General features: G+C 38.4%; 1 protein-coding gene across 1 annotated transcript; it reads right to left on the bottom strand.

The window, feature by feature from the left end:
* Window positions 1-40: 40 nt before the first annotated feature.
* zic2b (zic family member 2 (odd-paired homolog, Drosophila) b) lies at window positions 41-2,808 on the bottom strand. Its single transcript, XM_084393146.1, has 3 exons — window positions 1,607-2,808; window positions 1,038-1,201; window positions 41-930 (listed from the first exon to the last, which is right to left on the bottom strand). The coding sequence occupies exons 1-3, from the start codon at window positions 2,535-2,537 to the stop codon at window positions 742-744; spliced, it is 1,284 nt and encodes a 427-aa protein (XP_084249272.1). The 5' UTR covers window positions 2,538-2,808; the 3' UTR covers window positions 41-741.
* Window positions 2,809-18,557: the final 15,749 nt, after the last annotated feature.

Raw genomic sequence — 18,557 nt, 5'->3', positions numbered from 1 at the left:
TGAAAATTTTATAAAAACGAACGAGACTTGTTTTATTTTTGGTTTCCTTTTATTGCCTTTATATATTTTCCTTCATTATACCGTTTGGCATTTGTTATCACAAGAATTTACATCTTAAAACTGAATAACAATGTACAAACACTTTAAAGGTAACAATTCTGTACACATTTTAATCGAGGAGTTTTTCATAAATATTTTGTAGTAGGCTACTTTTTATCAAGTATAACCATAATTTAAGAACAAGAGGCTTTTCTCAAAATTACTCTAACTCGAAGTGAATGATTTCCAGACATCTGTAACATACATACATGGAAATAAATTCTTACAATAAAATACATTCACAAATTGTATCCATTTTAACGCACTACGTTTGACTTCGGCACTTAGGATCCCCAATAATACTTTAATGGTAAGACAATCATGTAACGTCGAATAGCTCTAATGACAGGGATATTGTATAGGCTACAAACATGGTAACTTGACACGACCTTACTGTAAAACAATTGACCTTACAGTCAAAAAAATACATCCATCCTTCGTCTTTCGCAAACCAATAACCAAAGTAGGCTACATTTTATTCTTTATAGGCCTATAAAAAACATCCTTCATTTTAGTCACATAATACTTGTCGGCTTACTTCAGTCACAGTGCAACACTGAATCTTAGACATGCTGAGAACATAAACCCTCATTTAGGATACTATTTACAAATAATATTTTCTTTTATATGTCGTTTTGGTCCTTAAACGTACCACTCGCTAAAATTCGACGTTAAGCTGCTGTGCCCGCTGCTGTTGAGCGCAGCTGAGTCGGGCGACATGGTGCTGTGCGTCTCCGAGCATGGAGAGATCAAACTGGACGGAGTGGAGGACTCGTACCCGGAGCTTCCAGTAGGAGAGGAGTCGACTACCGGACCTTGGTCATCGTGAACCTACAAAAAAAAGCATCCAACGGTTAGTTCATTCTTGTTTCAATTCTGATATGTAAGGCAATGAATTGATGAACAGAGAATGGCTGTCAGACGGATTCAATTCTCACCTTCATGTGTTTCCTTAAAGAACTGGGATGTGTGTACGACTTGTCGCACAGTTTGCACAGATATGGCTTGTCAGACGTGTGAACGTGCATGTGCTTCTTCCGGTCACTGCTGTTGGCGAAACGTCTGTCGCAGCCGTCGAATTCACACTGGAACGGTTTTTCCCCTGCAAGACAAGTTTTTTAATTTTATACATAAGTTTTACCACCCTGGTTAAAACTAGCACGCAGAATCAATGAATGCTATTTCTACATCTACCCTCTGAAAAAGTATAGGCAGACTTTGATGCTGCAAAAGGGGTGATGGCGCAATAGACCAATACAAATCCACGCATTCAAACATAACAGCAATTCGCACTTACAAAGCAACAGGCATAACTGATAAAATGTCACTCTAGGATTTATGATGTTTAACTTGTCTAGCAGATGCTCTAGGATGCGAAACATACAGACAAATTACTGAATGTCATTTATAGCCTAGATTATTCAGCAATACAACCAACTGAAATGTCAATTGAAACGAAATGTAAACATTTCAAGTAATATTTTAAATAACTTTAACAAATAATCACCTGTGTGTGTCCGTTTGTGTATTTTCAAATTCTCTGAGCGCGCGAACACCTTGCCACATCCCGGGAAGGGGCACGCGAAGGGTTTCTCTCCCGTGTGGACTCGAATGTGATTCACCAGTTTGTATTTTGCCTTGAAGGGCTTGCTCTCCCGTGGACAGTCATCCCAAAAGCAGATGTGGTTACACTGTTCGGGACCGCCGACATGCTCCGTGGACACATGCGTGACCAGCTCGTGCATAGTGCTATAAGTTTTACTGCAACATTTTTTGGGGTCACCAAGTTGCTCCGGGTCGATCCATTTACAAATGAGCTCTTGTTTGATGCACTGTTGTCGCATGTAGCGGAAGAAAGCGCCGGGATGGTGCTCCATGTTCATACTCATATTTAGGCCATACTGACTGTAAGGATCGGCCCGCGCATTGGGCACTTGGTGGTACTGCTCCGTTCGCCCGAAAACCTCACCGGGTAATCCAAGGCGTCCGTTCAGGATGTTTGGAGAGCCGTGATGGGACCCGTGCTGCTCATGGATTCCGGGGAAAAGTAGGTGACCCTGACCTTCTGGGTGAGAGTGATGGAGAGGCCCTGCTGTGGAGCTGAAGATTGGGTGTTGTCCGCTACCCGGATTCGAATCCCCAAAGCCTCGGCTGCGCAAGAGGAACTCCCTGGTGGAGTTGAAAGTGGAGCTGGCGTACGAGGCTGCGTGCGCCGCCGCATGCGCTCCAAGAGCGGCCGCGGAATAGCTGGTTGCTTGGGGCGCAAAAGCTGCGCTCTGGCCCGGGGACAAATCGGGGTGGTTCAGTTTGAACGCGCCCATGTGAGCAGATTCCATGAAACTCATATCTCTGTCCTGCGTCTCGCTCACAGCCGAGTGATGCCTTGTGAACGTGCCAACTCCTAAGCCAGAGATCTGGTGGCCGGCGTCCAGTAACATCTCCACGATTTTTGATTAAAGATGCGTAAAGAGATTACACCCGCGTTTAAAAAAAAAGTAGGCTATGAACAAGCTGAGTGTCTGTTACTTGCCCGTAATAAGGTTAATTAAAACTCATTCCATGTGATGAAGTTAGAGTGAAATCAAAGAAATCATTTTGATACGATGGAGAAGCTCTAAAATTTGACAAAATGTGTTCATCGGTACAATCAGTGCGCCAAAGTGGAACTAGTAGCGGTTGCGCAGGTTCTCTGTGCGTCGTATATCCAACTGAGTGTTTTTGCGCTCCTGACTGCGCTTATCTCTGGGGTCTCTCCAGGGCACCCCACGCCCCCTCACAACAGTAACCCCGTTTCCCAAATCTAAGAATCTCATTGGTCTGTGTAACTCCCAAATCCTGTTCACTCGACCAATCACACGTTTACTCACCGTGAGTAATCAGGGCTGACGGTTCTTGGTGCTCCGCCCAGTTTTATGCGTTTACGAGAGAAGAGTCTGCGCTTGATGTGAGGGGGAAAAATCAATGAAATACAAAAAGTGCAATACTATTTTATATCGACACTTGGTTTGAATTCAGTAACTGTGTTAAACATATTGGGTTAGTGGGTTATAACATATATTTGCCGGCCTCTCTTATTTACTTCTGTCAAAAATCTTTATTGACGTAAACAGAATCCATAAATCGCTCGCGTAGCCTATAGGCTACATAAAACAGCCGAGCAGTGATATTTTCCCGAGTTGAAGTTTCATTCGTGAGAACATTCTCATCAAACATTTAATTTTAAACTAGGCCTTCTATCTCATTTACAGCACATCAGTACATGTGGTTTTAATGTAATATGTCATGGGTGCATATTTTTGGAGTGCGCGCCATTGCGTTATGGAGAACCGCGCCATGTCAGTGCTGATTCGCCCTCGTTTTTGTGTTTTGATCGGTGTTATCACCAAAATGCACAACTGCATAAAACGATAGATTTTGACTGATTGAAAGGGTTGTCTTTTTTTTTTTTTAAATCATCTAATGAAAACGTTTTAGTCTCCAGAGTAAAGACTGATGTGCAGTTTAAGTTAATTATTAATTATAGCTATATTCCACAATGTAGCCTACCTTTTTTTTTTTTTTTTTTTTACGAATAAACTGATATTTTTAAATAAGCTGTGTTAAAATAGATTATTAATTATGTGGGCCTACTCATTTTACTATACAAAATTACGTGTTATAAATTCATTATTTTTGTTCATTCGAATCCGGCACAGTGTCAATAAGAACTCGATGTATTATGGCATTTTATTTTTGATGTTTATTTAACTACCATATTTTAAGAGATAATCGACCTCAATGTGTTGCATTCGCATAATCTCTGACAGAATCTAGTCCAAAGCACACACACACTCCTTCTTTCCAGCGTCCCCGAAAACCAACACTTTTGTCTCTAGCTTATTTGGACAAGGGCTCAAGCCTTAAGTCTCAGAATGAGCAGTCAAAGAGAAGGAAGAGGGAGGACATGAGAGTGTTGTAAAGAGGTAAGTCACCGGCTTTGAACTGAAACTTATTATGGGGACGGATACCGCTCGGGTTGTCCTGACAACGGCGGTGAGATGGGAAGTCTCTCCATTGTGGATGAGTTGCTCCTCTTCAGAGGAGATCTAACCTTTAGACACATATTTACGCGGCGAGACTTGAATTGGTGACATGCACAGACGAGGAGACGCCGCTATACCATGAGTATAAAATCAACAGTGTCAAGAGGTTAAAATGGAACAACTGACCCTTTTCACCTTTTCTGGAGAGCACAGAACAACTTCATGCATATTTCAAAAACATTCACTCCACTAGTCAATTACAATATATGAGGCTCACATAATATAGTGCGTGTGTATTATAATAATAATAAAGACATTCAGAATTTAAAATGGTTTGTTTTGCTTGTAGCCTATCATTCGTCTAGACTTGAATTTTATTATAAGAAAGGAAAATGGTCAAGAGAAACGCATTCTATATTTCCTGTCATGTTTCTCAATATGCAGTGGACGCCCCTAAGGTGAAGTTTAAATGTCAGCCAAAAAATGGTCTCAACAACTGACCTGTAAATGAATTCGAAATAGATTCATTAAACCAATTACCTTGAGCACGTCATCATCTATTGCCCTGTGTTTCTGTGAACCGTTTTGAACATCTTGCAAACTTTTCAAAAGGTATTTTGACTTATTAATTTCACAAATTCTTCAGCAAGACAGCAGTTTCGTTTTAAAACACTTTTCATTATTTTAAAATTAAAACCAGATTATTAAAAAAAAGAGAGCAATACAAGCTGCAGTGAAATTATTTTGTTAAACAGAATCTTGTTTCATAATCCTTAGAAAATTTAGATTATTTATCAAGTAAATAATGGCAATTTGTTGTAAAACAACAACAACAACAAAAAGGTTTGAATAGATTTGAACAGGCTAGAGGTGTTTCTGCGTAACGCAACATACACCGCCACTCACATTTAAACAAAATCTGTTTATGTAATCTGAAATATTTCAGAGATGTGATTTATTGTATATTAGCTAATGTATATTAAGCCACATTTAGTAAATGTTTACCCATTGTTGATGGGATTTACTCAATATTGTGATAGAAATAAAAAAATGTCAAATATTAGTCTGTGAGAATTCATTTAAACATCCTCAGATCTATTATGGTTCATTCAATTTGTCTTCATTTAAAGAAAGTCTTCATTCTTTAAATAATCTTCATATAGGCTATATTTCTATTGTATATGTATAAAGATAACTATTTAGAGACTAAATCGCATTTTCGCTGAATATGTCCGGAACAAGTTTTGATCAATTTACCAAATGAGTTTTGGAACAGGTGGTCGCTATTTTCCGCATCATGGAAGGACCAGGTTTGTGCATGGCTGGTCACAAGTTTTAAACAATTACAAATTCAATTTGATTCAGTTTATTCACAAAGGTTATCTGTATATATGGTACATTTGGGTCACAATAATGATCCCCGGATCTGTTGGTGTCTCTGACAATCACTGTGTGTGTGTGTGTGTGTGTGTGTGTGTGTGTGTGTACGATATTGAATAAGAGGCGGAAAATGTCCCATTAAGCAAATTGCAAAATGTGTGAACACACATAAACATGCACACACATTTGTAAAGCTCTGAGTGCACAATTACTAACTACAGTGTGTGTGTGTGTGTGTGTGTGTGTGTGTGTGTGTGTGTGTGTGTGTGTGTGTGTGTAAATGAGCTCATCATTCAGTGGACTAGTCCGTTTACAGAGATGCACTAATGAGCTGAATCACCCATATGCTGTTTAATGTTTCTGCACTGTCGACCAGTGAACCAGATCTCTCTCTCTCTCTCTCTCTCTCTCTCTCTCTCTCTCTCTCTCTCTCTCTCTCTCTCTCTCTCTCTCTCTCTCTCTCTCTCTCTCTCTCACACACACACACACACACACACACACACACACCCACCTGTGTGGACAAAGTCAGTGGAGGAACCTCGACTCTAAAGCTCTGAAATTCTGCCATTCCTTGAGTTTCCTTTCAAACTGAGTGTCAGAAGATGTTGAAGTAGACCACAAAACAAAACCGCTATCAAAACCGCTATATTTGTGTTAAAACAAACAAACCTTTCCCTCGGCTGATTCATTATTACTGGAGTCTGTGACGAATCTTATGGCACATCTGGTTTGCTGACTCGTATGCTTGACAAAAACCCCAGGAACTCAATAAATAAATAAATAAATAAAACCCTGTTTGCCTAAACATTGGCATGAGACTTGGTTATGATTATGGCATGAATGTGGTATAACTATAATCTGACACTTAGTTCTGACACAGATCTGGCAAATTTACATAAATAAATACCATAAAAAAGTTTTCCATCATCACCTTCATCTCTTTTCTCTCTCTCTGCCCCTTTTTCTCAAAGACACACATACATTTTTTGAGGTTCAAACCCCAAAAGCCTCTAGAATCATTTGAAGTTGCTACTCCCCAGGAATAATGCTGCTATGGCAACCATATATATAAAGGATAGTTTGGAGGGCTTAGCATAATATCTGCACTTGACAGACAGGACAGAACGGAACCACTGCAGGGAGAAACAGGGAACCGTGTTTGGTCCTATTGAAAACAGTAGCAGCAGGCGTCAGCGCCTCGTCCCACCTGCGTGTCTCAGGAGTGAGCACTTTGTGCACTTGTTTTAATTAAATGTATTAATTAAACTTAAAGAGTTCAAATGTCAACTAAAACAAAAAAATAATACACTAAAAAAATAAGGTTCCAAAAGGGGGTTTCTGCAGCAATGCCATATAAGAACCATTTCTGGTTCCCCAAATGAACCTTTCAGTGAACATTTCTTAAAAGAACCATTATTTTTGTCTTAGAAGACTTTTTTTTTTTACTGTAAAGAGCTTTTTGTGTGAAGGAAAGTTTTCATGGATTTTGAAGGTTGTTCATGGAAACATCAATGTAAAGAACCTTTTTTAAAGAGTGCATCACAGTCTATTTATTAAAGTCCTTGTTGTCCTAAATGAATGTTAAATAAATTATATCATCACATAAACACTCAAACATGTATTGTGAACACTTTTTTTATATTTTTGAAAGTCTCTAATGATCACCATTGTTGCATTTATTCAAAAAATACAGAAAACACTAATATTGTTATATATGAATATTATATAGTAATATTATTACAAATTAAGTAATATATTTTCTATTTTAATATTTTGAATGACAAAGCTGAATTTTCAGCATCATTACTCCAGTCTTCAGTGTCACATGATCCAGAAATCATTTGAATATGCTGATTAGCTGCTCAAGAAACATGTTGAAAACAGTTGTGCTGCTTCATATTTTTGTGGAAACCATGATACTTTTTCCTTTTCTTTTTTTTATGAATAGAAAGTTATATACAAAATTACATAATTTAATTGAAATGATTTGAAATTATATCTCAGACATTATAAATGTCTTTAATGTCTTTTGATCAATTTAATGCATCCTTACTGAATAAAAAAAAATAATTTCTCTACAAATCTTAAACATTCCAAACTTCTGAACAGTAGTGTAAATTAAAAACAACATTACTGTAAATAAAATTGACAAATGCCCAAACCGGAAACCATATTAAAATGTTATGCCCCAGTGCATGATAGGAAGCAAGCAAAAATTCAGCAAAAAAAAAGAAAAAAAGAAAACCTCACCTGCTGTTTCTGTTAGATCAGCTTAAAAATGTCAGAGTGAAGAGACAGAAATTCATTATTTGTGGTAGTAGTTCAGTTCTTAGCTGTTAGAACTTCAGAATAGTATGCAAAAAAAAAGAACAAACAAAAACAACAACAACAATATTTGACGTATTGTTTTCTCATTTTTACAATTAAACTCCTCATGGCAGCAAACACACTACTTATAATATACAGTGTAAAGGCTGAAACATTTCATTTTCTTCCAGAAACACTCCCGCCTGAATCATCATATTGCAGTGTCAATTATGTGGCAGACATGCTCATCTGACCATATAACCATTCATAACAGTGACCAAAGGTGTGGGAGCAGCTTCAATTAAAGCTCTCTGCTGGAGACAGAGGCACACAGGCTGAAGGGGGCAGATTAAATGTTTCTATAGAGCTGAGGAGATCATTTCACCATGGGGGGAGATCAGAAAGAGATTATGATGATGATGGAGGGAATTTGGTACTAGAAAATGACATCTAAATAAACAGATATTAAACCAACATTACTGTGCAATGGTTGGAACAACATAACTTGGATCACTCTGAATCATTTTTGCTGTGAAATTGAATGTTATTATTGATTATCCAGATTTTAATCAAATAAAAATGTTTTCCAAGGGTGTAAGTTTGTTATTACATGGTTATAACATCTTTATGACAGATTTTATGACTGTTTTGCATATCTCTCCAATCATATTTATACCAACACACCTACAATCGTATGAGTGCAGTATCTGTGTGAACATGGCTCTTGAACAATTCGGTTAGAGCGATTCAAGACTAATCAAGGCTTTATGCTGAACTTCACATGAACAAAAAGAAAAACAGGTCTCACTGCATCCACTTGTCAGAGTACGTGTTAACGGCAGAATTGATAACGATATCTATGGACTTTAAGGTTATCAGCTTACCTAGCTAGTTCTTTATATTGTTAGCATTTTATTCAATTTAAATATCTAAATGCTAGTGGAAAAAAAACAACAAAAAAAACACTTTTCGATATCAATCTGCATTTGCAATCGACATCACTCATCCTTTGAAGGTATCTTTGGTAAAACAGCTCTACATTTAAAGGGTTAGTTAACCCAAAAATTATTTCAGTAATTACTCACCCTTGTGTCGTTCAAAACCCGTAAGACTTTCGTTCATCTTCGGAACACAAATGAAGATATTATTGATGAAATCTGAGAGCTTTCTGCCCCTCCATTGACAGACTACAACTACCACTTTGACACTTCAAAAAGTTCATAAAGAGATCGTAAAACTAATCCATATGAATTGAGCGGTTTAGTCGAAATTTTCTGAAGAGACTCGATTGCTTTATATGATGAACAGATTGAATTTAGGCTTTTATTCACATATAAACATTCATCAACTCAAACATCAGTTGTGGCAAACGGAAGCTCAAGCATGTTCGTTTGATGCGTGTGTGAGAACCAATGAGGTTCAGTCTCGTGTTATGCAGGACGTTTGAGCTTCTGCAAGAACCAATGAGGTTCATTCTCATATTACGCAGTACGTTTGAGCTTCTGCAAGAACCAATGATGTTCATTCTTGTGTTACGCAGCTTCCTGAAGAACCAATGAGGTTCAATCTTGTGTGTCACGCAGTACGTTTGAGCTTTTTGAAGAACCAGTGAGCTTAATTCTCGTGTTACGCAGAACGTTTGAGCTTCTTGAAGAACCAATGAGGTTCATTCTCGTGTTACGCAGAACGTTTGAGCTTCTGCAAGAACCAATGAGGTTCATTCTTGTGTGTTACGCAGTGCGTTTGAGCTTCTTGAAGAACCAATGAGGTTCATTCTCGTGTTACGCAGAACGTTTGAGCTTCTGCAAGAACCAATGAGGTTCATTCTTGTGTGTTACGCAGTGCGTTTGAGCTTCTTGAAGAACCAATGAGGTTCATTCTCGTGTTACGCAGAACGTTTGAGCTTCTGCAAGAACCAATGAGGTTCATTATCGTGTTACACAGCATGTTTGAGCTTCTGCAAGAACCAATGAGGTTCAATCTTGTGTGTCACGCAGTGCGTTTGAGCTTCTTGAAGAACCAATGAGGTTCATTCTCGTGTTACGCAGAACGTTTGAGCTTCTGCAAAAACCAATGAGGTTCAATCTTGTGTGTTACGCAGTGCGTTTGAGCTTCTTGAAGAACCAATGAGGTTCATTATCGTGTTACACAGCATGTTTGAGCTTCTGCAAGAACCAATGAGGTTCATTCTTGTGTGTCACGCAGTGCGTTTGAGCTTCTTGAAGAACCAATGAGGTTCATTATCGTGTTACACAGCACGTTTGAGCTTCTGCAAGAACCAATGAGGTTCATTCTCGTGTTACGCAGAACGTTTGAGCTTCTGCAAGAACCAATGAGGTTCAATCTTGTGTGTTACGCAGTGCGTTTGAGCTTCTTGAAGAACCAATGAGGTTCATTATCGTGTTACGCAGAATGTTTGAGCTTCTGCAAGAACCAATGAGGTTCAATCTTGTGTGTCACGCAGTGCGTTTGAGCTTCTTGAAGAACCAATGAGGTTCATTCTCGTGTTACGCAGAATGTTTGAGCTTCTGCAAGAACCAATGAGGTTCAATCATGTGTGTCACGCAGTACGTATGAGCTTCCTGATGAACCAATGATGTTCATTATCGTGTTACGCAGCACGTTTGAGCTTCAGCAAGAACCAATGAGGTTCATTCTTGTGTGTTACACAGTACGTATGAGCTTCCTGAAGAACCAATGATGTTCATTATCGTGTTACGCAGAATGTTTGAGCTTCTGCAAGAACCAATGAGGTTCATTCTTGTGTGTTACACAGTACGTATGAGCTTCCTGAAGAACCAATGAGGTTCATTATCGTGTTACGCAGAATGTTTGAGCTTCTGCAAGAACCAATGAGGTTCAATCTTGTGTGTCACGCAGTGCGTTTGAGCTTCTTGAAGAACCAATGAGGTTCATTCTCGTGTTACGCAGAATGTTTGAGCTTCTGCAAGAACCAATGAGGTTCAATCATGTGTGTCACGCAGTACGTATGAGCTTCCTGAAGAACCAATGATGTTCATTATCGTGTTACGCAGCACGTTTGAGCTTCAGCAAGAACCAATGAGGTTCATTCTTGTGTGTTACACAGTACGTATGAGCTTCCTGAAGAACCAATGATGTTCATTATCGTGTTACGCAGCACGTTTGAGCTTCAGCAAGAACCAATGAGGTTCATTCTTGTGTGTTACACAGTACGTATGAGCTTCCTGAAGAACCAATGAGGTTCATTATCGTGTTACGCAGAATGTTTGAGCTTCTGCAAGAACCAATGAGGTTCAATCTTGTGTGTCACGCAGTGCGTTTGAGCTTCTTGAAGAACCAATGAGGTTCATTCTCGTGTTACGCAGAATGTTTGAGCTTCTGCAAGAACCAATGAGGTTCAATCATGTGTGTCACGCAGTACGTATGAGCTTCCTGAAGAACCAATGATGTTCATTATCGTGTTACGCAGCACGTTTGAGCTTCAGCAAGAACCAATGAGGTTCATTCTTGTGTGTCACGCAGTGCGTTTGAGCTTCTTGAAGAACCAATGAGGTTCATTATCGTGTTACGCAGAATGTTTGAGCTTCTGCAAGAACCAATGAGGTTCAATCTTGTGTGTCACGCAGTGCGTTTGAGCTTCTTGAAGAACCAATGAGGTTCATTCTCGTGTTACGCAGAATGTTTGAGCTTCTGCAAGAACCAATGAGGTTCAATCATGTGTGTCACGCAGTACGTATGAGCTTCCTGAAGAACCAATGATGTTCATTATCGTGTGTCACGCAGTGCGTTTGAGCTTCTTGAAGAACCAATGAGGTTCATTATCGTGTTACACAGCACGTTTGAGCTTCTGCAAGAACCAATGAGGTTCAATCTCGTGTTAAACAGTATGTTGGAGCTAAATCACTAAATCACTCGATTCATATGGATTAGTTTTACGATCTCTTTATGATCTTTTTGAAGCGTCAAAGTGTTAGTTGCATGCGTAGCTGTCAACAGAGAGTACAGAAAGCTCTCAGATTTAATAAAAAAGATCTTCATTTGTGTTCCGAAGATGAACAAAAGTAATACGGGCTTGGAACGACATGAGGGTGAGTAATTAATGATAGCATTTTCATTTTTGGGTGAACTAACACTTTAAGCACATACAAAAGACCTGAACCAGAAGTGATGCAACCTGTTTTACAGAATATGGTAGTTTGTTTCACATAACCCCTATTCACAATTAAATTATCTCCAGTGTGTGAAAGCAATAGATCCTGTAGCCTCTTAATTGTATCACCTGTTGCTAAATGACCAGGTCACACCACTCTCAGCAAGATATCTATGATAGAACCCCCATCATCCGAGTTTCAGCCGAAGAAGGGGGGACAGTGGAACTGATGATCGGGCTGAAGAAGCTCTGAAGAGGCTAAAGGTCAGGGAACAATGCCTATAGAAAGAAGGGTTACCAAGATGGACGACACATGGCCTTAGGCCATCCACATCGGAGGAGGCTCTCACCCGCCAGGCATCTGTGGACAACAGGTGATGGAGGACAATACAATAGTGTTTCATAGGCTTTAGTTCAGCATTATCTTCATATAACTGCAAGTTAACACAGACTGATGCTGGAGCCACAGGCAAAGAGGACACTAATGGAGTCTCTAGCTGTGAAGATTGTTTCAGGTCATAAATGCCCGTTTCTTTCCAGGTTATTATGGGTTCACACAGTGGAAGCTATATTATATGGTTATTTTAAATGTCTGGTTCACTGCAAGGGAATGACAAGACAATTGCTTCTGAAACTACAAGCTTCATTGCTGTTTTGCCTCAGAACGAAAAAAAAAAAAAAGAGTTGGTAGTGGAGTACTTTCATTAGACATTTTAGTTTGAAACATTTATGTATGAGAGATATATATAGAGAGGCAGAAACAAAGTGAAGCCAGAGGGTTTTAGCATAAACACTATCTGAGGTCCATCAGGTTTTGATGCCACACTGAGATTCTACTGATGTGCACAATTTGCAGAGGTCTGTGTTTCTTCACCACACTTAGATCAAAGAAGATAGTCATTGTTAGTTAGAAATCTTAACCATAAGCTCTCATTGTTTCATATTTTGCATTGTGGATCTATCTATCTATCTATCTATCCATCCATCCATCCATCCATCCATCCATCCATCCATCCATCCATCCATCCATCCATCCATCCATCCATCCATCCATCCATATGATAAAGTACAGAACAAATTGTACGTGCAGTTAACAGAAATAAAATACGTTAAAGGAAAATGGTGGAACAAAACATGGAACAGAAGCAAAACATTATGCACCAATATAAATTTCTGGGAAATACCAATCTAATCATTATTTTACTAGCCAAAAATAAAATTCTATACAATTTTGTTTAAAGAGATTAACAATGAAACCTTATAAACTAAAATCAGATTAAAATTAAAATGGTTCTCACTTCCAAAGGTGCAACAGGATGACGTAAAATACTGAATTATATTAAAACTTTTCAATTAAAACTTTATTCAAATGCAAAAACCAAAAAAAAAAAAAAAAAAAATCATAAATTTTCCCCGAATATAACTGTTATTTTACTATATAATCATAAGTATAATTTTATTATACAATTACAAAAATAAATTGTTTGATTAAATGAACATACTAAACCTCCCAGTTTCTGTCAATAAAAAAGAAAAAGAAAAGCTAAGCTTTCATAATTACAACAGAAATACCAGAGGAAATATCTTAGGGCCTTTGAATATTGTGTTGTTTGGACCAAACCGATCCACGACAACCACTGGTTTAAAATGTACAAATGAATGCATGAATGAATCACAACATTATAATTTATGTAGGACAAAAACAAAAAATAATTTTGAGAATGGCTAAAGATTACATTTAACAGTGTTATTAGATTTTTTGTATTTTTACAGATCTATTTCCAGTGAGTGCTAAATGATGGCTAAGGTAAACTAAAAATGAACATGCACAAATTAAATACCCAATTTAGTCCGGTACCAATACATTTAAAAAGTCCAATAGCAAATATGGTATTGTGCATCACTACAGAACATCATGGAATAATAGAATAGAATAGAATAGAATAGAATAGAATAGAATAGAATAGAATAGAATAGAATAGAATAGAATAGAATAGAGCTTTATTTCCACAATCAATTAAACTTTGTGTTGAAAATAATCAATAGAGAGTAGATAAACTACACTTAAGATGGGATGGAGGATATGTGTTCTACAGCTCTTAAGAGGCTTTAAATGAAGTAGATGATAGCTACTTCTCTTGAGGGTGTCAAGGATCCTCAGTGACTTCAATAGGGTCTAAATCCTATCATCCACGCTTCCAACCGCCCTCCAGCATCAATCAGCGTCAGACTTACTGGGACTCATTGCATAATTAACCCCAAGACAGGACACAGATTAACTGTACATATTCTTATTTATACTTCAGTGGCAACTCACTAAGTTTATGAATGGAAAAGAAACCTCAAAAACTACAAAATAATCTCAAAGGACATGAAACAGGATTTAGTGGAGTCATTAGACAGGATTAAGGCAGTGTAGTGTATGAAACAGGATAAAGTGGGATTAATTAACTTCAGGAGTCTAATCTGATTTCTTCGAAAGGCCACTTCTACCTTAGCAAAGAAGCGACTACATACAATCTGCACTTACTCAACACCATCAGTTGTTATAATGTGGTAGAGAACAGAAGAATTCAGTCTACACTGTTCAAAATAAAGGTTCTTTGTTGACATTGATGGTTTAACATCCATGATTTTTTCCATTACACAAAAGGTGTTTTATAGTGAAAAAAGGTTCATCGCACTTAGAAAAAAAGACGGTTCACTGACCAGTGAAATGCTCTTTGGGGACCAAAAAATGGTTCTTCAATGGCATCACTGCGGAAACCCCCTTTTAGTAGGCTACCTTGATTTTTAGGAGTGTAAATGTTTGGAGAGAGATTATTCTCCCGTGGGATTGTTTGTGTATGTGGTGGAACAAACATCATTTAATGAGTCAGTCCTCTTAATTAGTGAATAACCACCAACTGTATATCCATCCCTCTTCATAAATAAAGCGATTGAGAGCAAACGTGAGACAGGAGGGTCTGATCCGAGGGAGGACCTGTACAAGCACTGGGAGGGGTTCACAGGCTGGACGGGGTCATCTTTTCAAGGCCTTGCGTTTTTATTGACTCCTGGCAAACCAAATAACCAGATTGTGCGATCCGTTATAGACACAGGGACATTGTGGGGCCAAGTGAGGATTGGACACGGACACGCTGGCATTCCGCGGCCCTATTGTGACCCGAATGAAAGAGCACAAAGAGACACCCCACTGATCAGAATCTGACGGGACGCCCCAAGAGACACAGGGCCACAACTGACCCTCTTTTCCAGGTGAAAAGGGGGTGAAAGAGTGAGAAACAGAGGGAGGAAAATAAGAAAGACAGCAAGAGAGAGAAAAAAGAGTTGAGGGGAGAAAAGAAGAAGGGGAGTGACGAACGTCTGCAGTGTGACGGAGAGACAAAGACTCTAGAAGACCCGTGACGGGAAAAAGAGAGCGAGTGGTTGTAGTGGGCGGAGGAAAGAGAAAGAGAGAGATAAAAGAGAGAGAAGGTGGACAAAAGTGTTTTGGTGAGGACAATATATGCCAGTTGGTCACTTCCGGCACAAGCATGGACAATATGCATAATCAGGACTTTTAGATTTAGATGAAGTTATCCTAAAGATTGAATTGCAAACAAAATAGCGTATGATTTGAGAAGATGCTTGAAAACTGTACACATTCAAAGTATGATGGAGATTTGAAGTTTTGGAAAACCGAAATGACTCGATTCACCCTTAAACAACTTACAAAAATAAGTAGCGTTTACTTATTTATTTATTAATCTATTCATGATGGATGGATGGATTTGTGCTCATAAAAGAGAACACAAGCTGAATTTGAGTAATATGTGTACATTCTTCCGAGAGATTAAACAGACTCCATCAGCAAATCACTTCATCAAAGCTGAGGTACCACAAAAAGAAAGAGTGGGAGAACAACATAAGGAGAGAAGGAGACAAAAGAGAGCGAGTGAGAGAAAAAGAGAGAGAAAGTCTTGGTGTCACTGGGTGACCGACATTCTTTGCATTTTATGACCTCATCAAAGCCTCCACAGTGCTATAGAACCGTGACAAACTCCATTATTTAATTTGGATTGATTTTCTCAGGACACCCTCAAAAAGCTGAATGAAAAGACAAGTACGATTTCATTTACATGCTCTTGTAATTTAAAAAAATAACGAACGTACACTATCGTTCAGAAGTTTGGGGTCGGTAAGACTTTTTGTCTCTTCTGCTCACCAGCTGCATTTATTTGATCGAAAATACAGAAATGTTATTACAATTTAAAATGTTTTCTATTTTACAACATTTTCAATTGTAATTTATTCCTGTGATGGCAAAGCAGAGTTTTTAGCAGTTATCTCCAGTCTTCAATGCCATGTCACGTGATTGTACTGACCTCAAAAAACAAATCACACTATATGAAAGGTATACAGATGTGAAAATGTGATTTGAAATGATGGACTGGAGTGGAGCAGGTGTGACTATGTTAACAGATTGAAAGTGGAAAGCAGCACATCAGGCATCATTAAACTCTGTATAGCCACAAGGGGGCGATATAAAAATATGTGGAAACATTTCAGTTATGATATAAAGTAAGACCAAAGTCTCAAAGACTTCAGTGGTCAAACACACCGCAGTGTCCAATGAGAATAAATATGGACAATGTTTTAATAGTAAGAGTGCAGGAATCCTATGAAGAGATGTAAGGATTACTCGCAGCTTCTTGATTCTTGATGCTGTCTACGTTTGCAAGGAAAACCCCACAAAGACTCTTTATCATGCTGAATGTGTTCATTAAACAAAAGAGGCTGGTGTTATTCACTCTTAAAGCCGACAACACGGCTGACTAACGCTGAGCTGTCCAGCAGACACACACTCTCAGGAGTTTTTATTCCGTCCTTAAAGAAAACCACTCAAGCCTTTGATCCAATGAATAGACTTTCCCTCATCTGGGTGTCTGAATACGAACAAGAGCCCCAAAATGAAGCGTTTAGCAAGCAGGATTAGAATAGAGAGTGATTCAGCCGTGAAAATCCCTCATTTTAATGGCTCTTGGTAAAAGGTGCACTTTATAGCTGATTTGAGAGCACTTGCGCAGTCTGCGCGACTAAGTTAAAAGTTTGAATTTGGAAAGAACCGGCTGATCTCAGATCAGGACACTGCGATGGAAGCCGGAAAGTGATCATTCATGAGGAGTGAGTTTGAAAGAGAAAGGCTGTCCACCCACACTATTTACGAACCACCGCCACAGTCAGCCATTGTTCAGAAGAACACGTTAACAAGAAAGGATGATGGTGAGGAAGGATCACAGAGAATCTTGAAAGGGAAAATATAGAACTGCTGATTTGGCACATTTCTTTGATAATATATTCACATTAAATCTTCATGTCACATCTTCATATAATTCGCATCAATCTCATCATATAAGATGTTAATTCATAATATGAATGATTTTTTTCATTGAAAACAAAACAAAACGAAGAAAGAAGAAGATATAAAATGCAATAAAACCAGTTCCCACAAGGAACTAGTTTTATACTCTATATAAGCATCATGTACAGTAACTATTTCCTAGTGGGCAACCTAAAAAGTGGGACAGGCCCATTGGAACTTTCCTTTACTTTTTTGCAACCAGTGCTTCAAAGAAAGTTGTCTTCGTCATGAATCTAGTCTACACAATGGGCTTAACCAGTGTCTTTGCAATGTTCAAAGATGATTCGTGCAATAATAAACCAGACATCAAGAAAATAAATTATCAAATGGTGTTTTGTGCTGAATAATACATTAAAAACAAAAAATGAATATTAAACCGGTTGTGTCCTATTTTTGAGAGAAAATATTTGTGAAGTTCGCCTAAAAGGATGCTATGACTCAACACAACTAAACATTGTATGATGCCAGGAAATGGCTGTTATTCATCAAAGTCTCTATTGTGTTGATTATAGTATCAGAGTGAACATCGTACATTTCTGTAGAGTAAGCGAGTGAAAACGACAGGAATTATGCAGCCGTGTGAAATCTGTCTGTGATTTTTGATGATTAAAAAAGACAGAAATTGCAAGATATTGTCTGACTTGCATTTCTTGCAGGATACGTATTTCCATCAAAAGCTGGTTGGCATTTTGTCAGGTGTGGAATATAGTCCAGACCCATTACGAGAAGCCGTAAAACTCCCGTCTCCTGCAAAAGAAAAGGAACACAACAAAAGAGTGACTGAAGCTGCCATCTGGAAGGGATAAACAAACAAGGCACACACACACACACACACACACACACACACACACACACGTGGGGTATCCATGTTTTATGGGGACAGACATAATGATTTTTATACAACAAAAAACCCCTGTATATTCTATCCCCTAAACACAAACATCACAGAAAACTTTATGCATTTTTACATTTTCCAAAAACATCACAAAGTATTACGTTTTTCTCATGGGACCAAAAAACGTCACCACAAGGACAAGGATTTTAGATACTGCCATATTTGTGAGGACATTGTGTCACCATAAAGTAGGGTACAGCTACCTGAACCACACACACACATGCACGCACGCAAATACACACACACTGAAAGTGTCTTAAACATTGAACCTAAACATTTTTGACAAAATATTTGCCATTTTTGCACACATACACACAC

The sequence above is a fragment of the Rutilus rutilus genome (genome assembly GCF_951802725.1).
Source record: "Rutilus rutilus genome assembly, chromosome: 2".
Taxonomy (NCBI): Eukaryota; Metazoa; Chordata; class Actinopteri; order Cypriniformes; family Leuciscidae; genus Rutilus; species Rutilus rutilus.
This window is presented reverse-complemented; position numbering and strand designations above follow the sequence as displayed.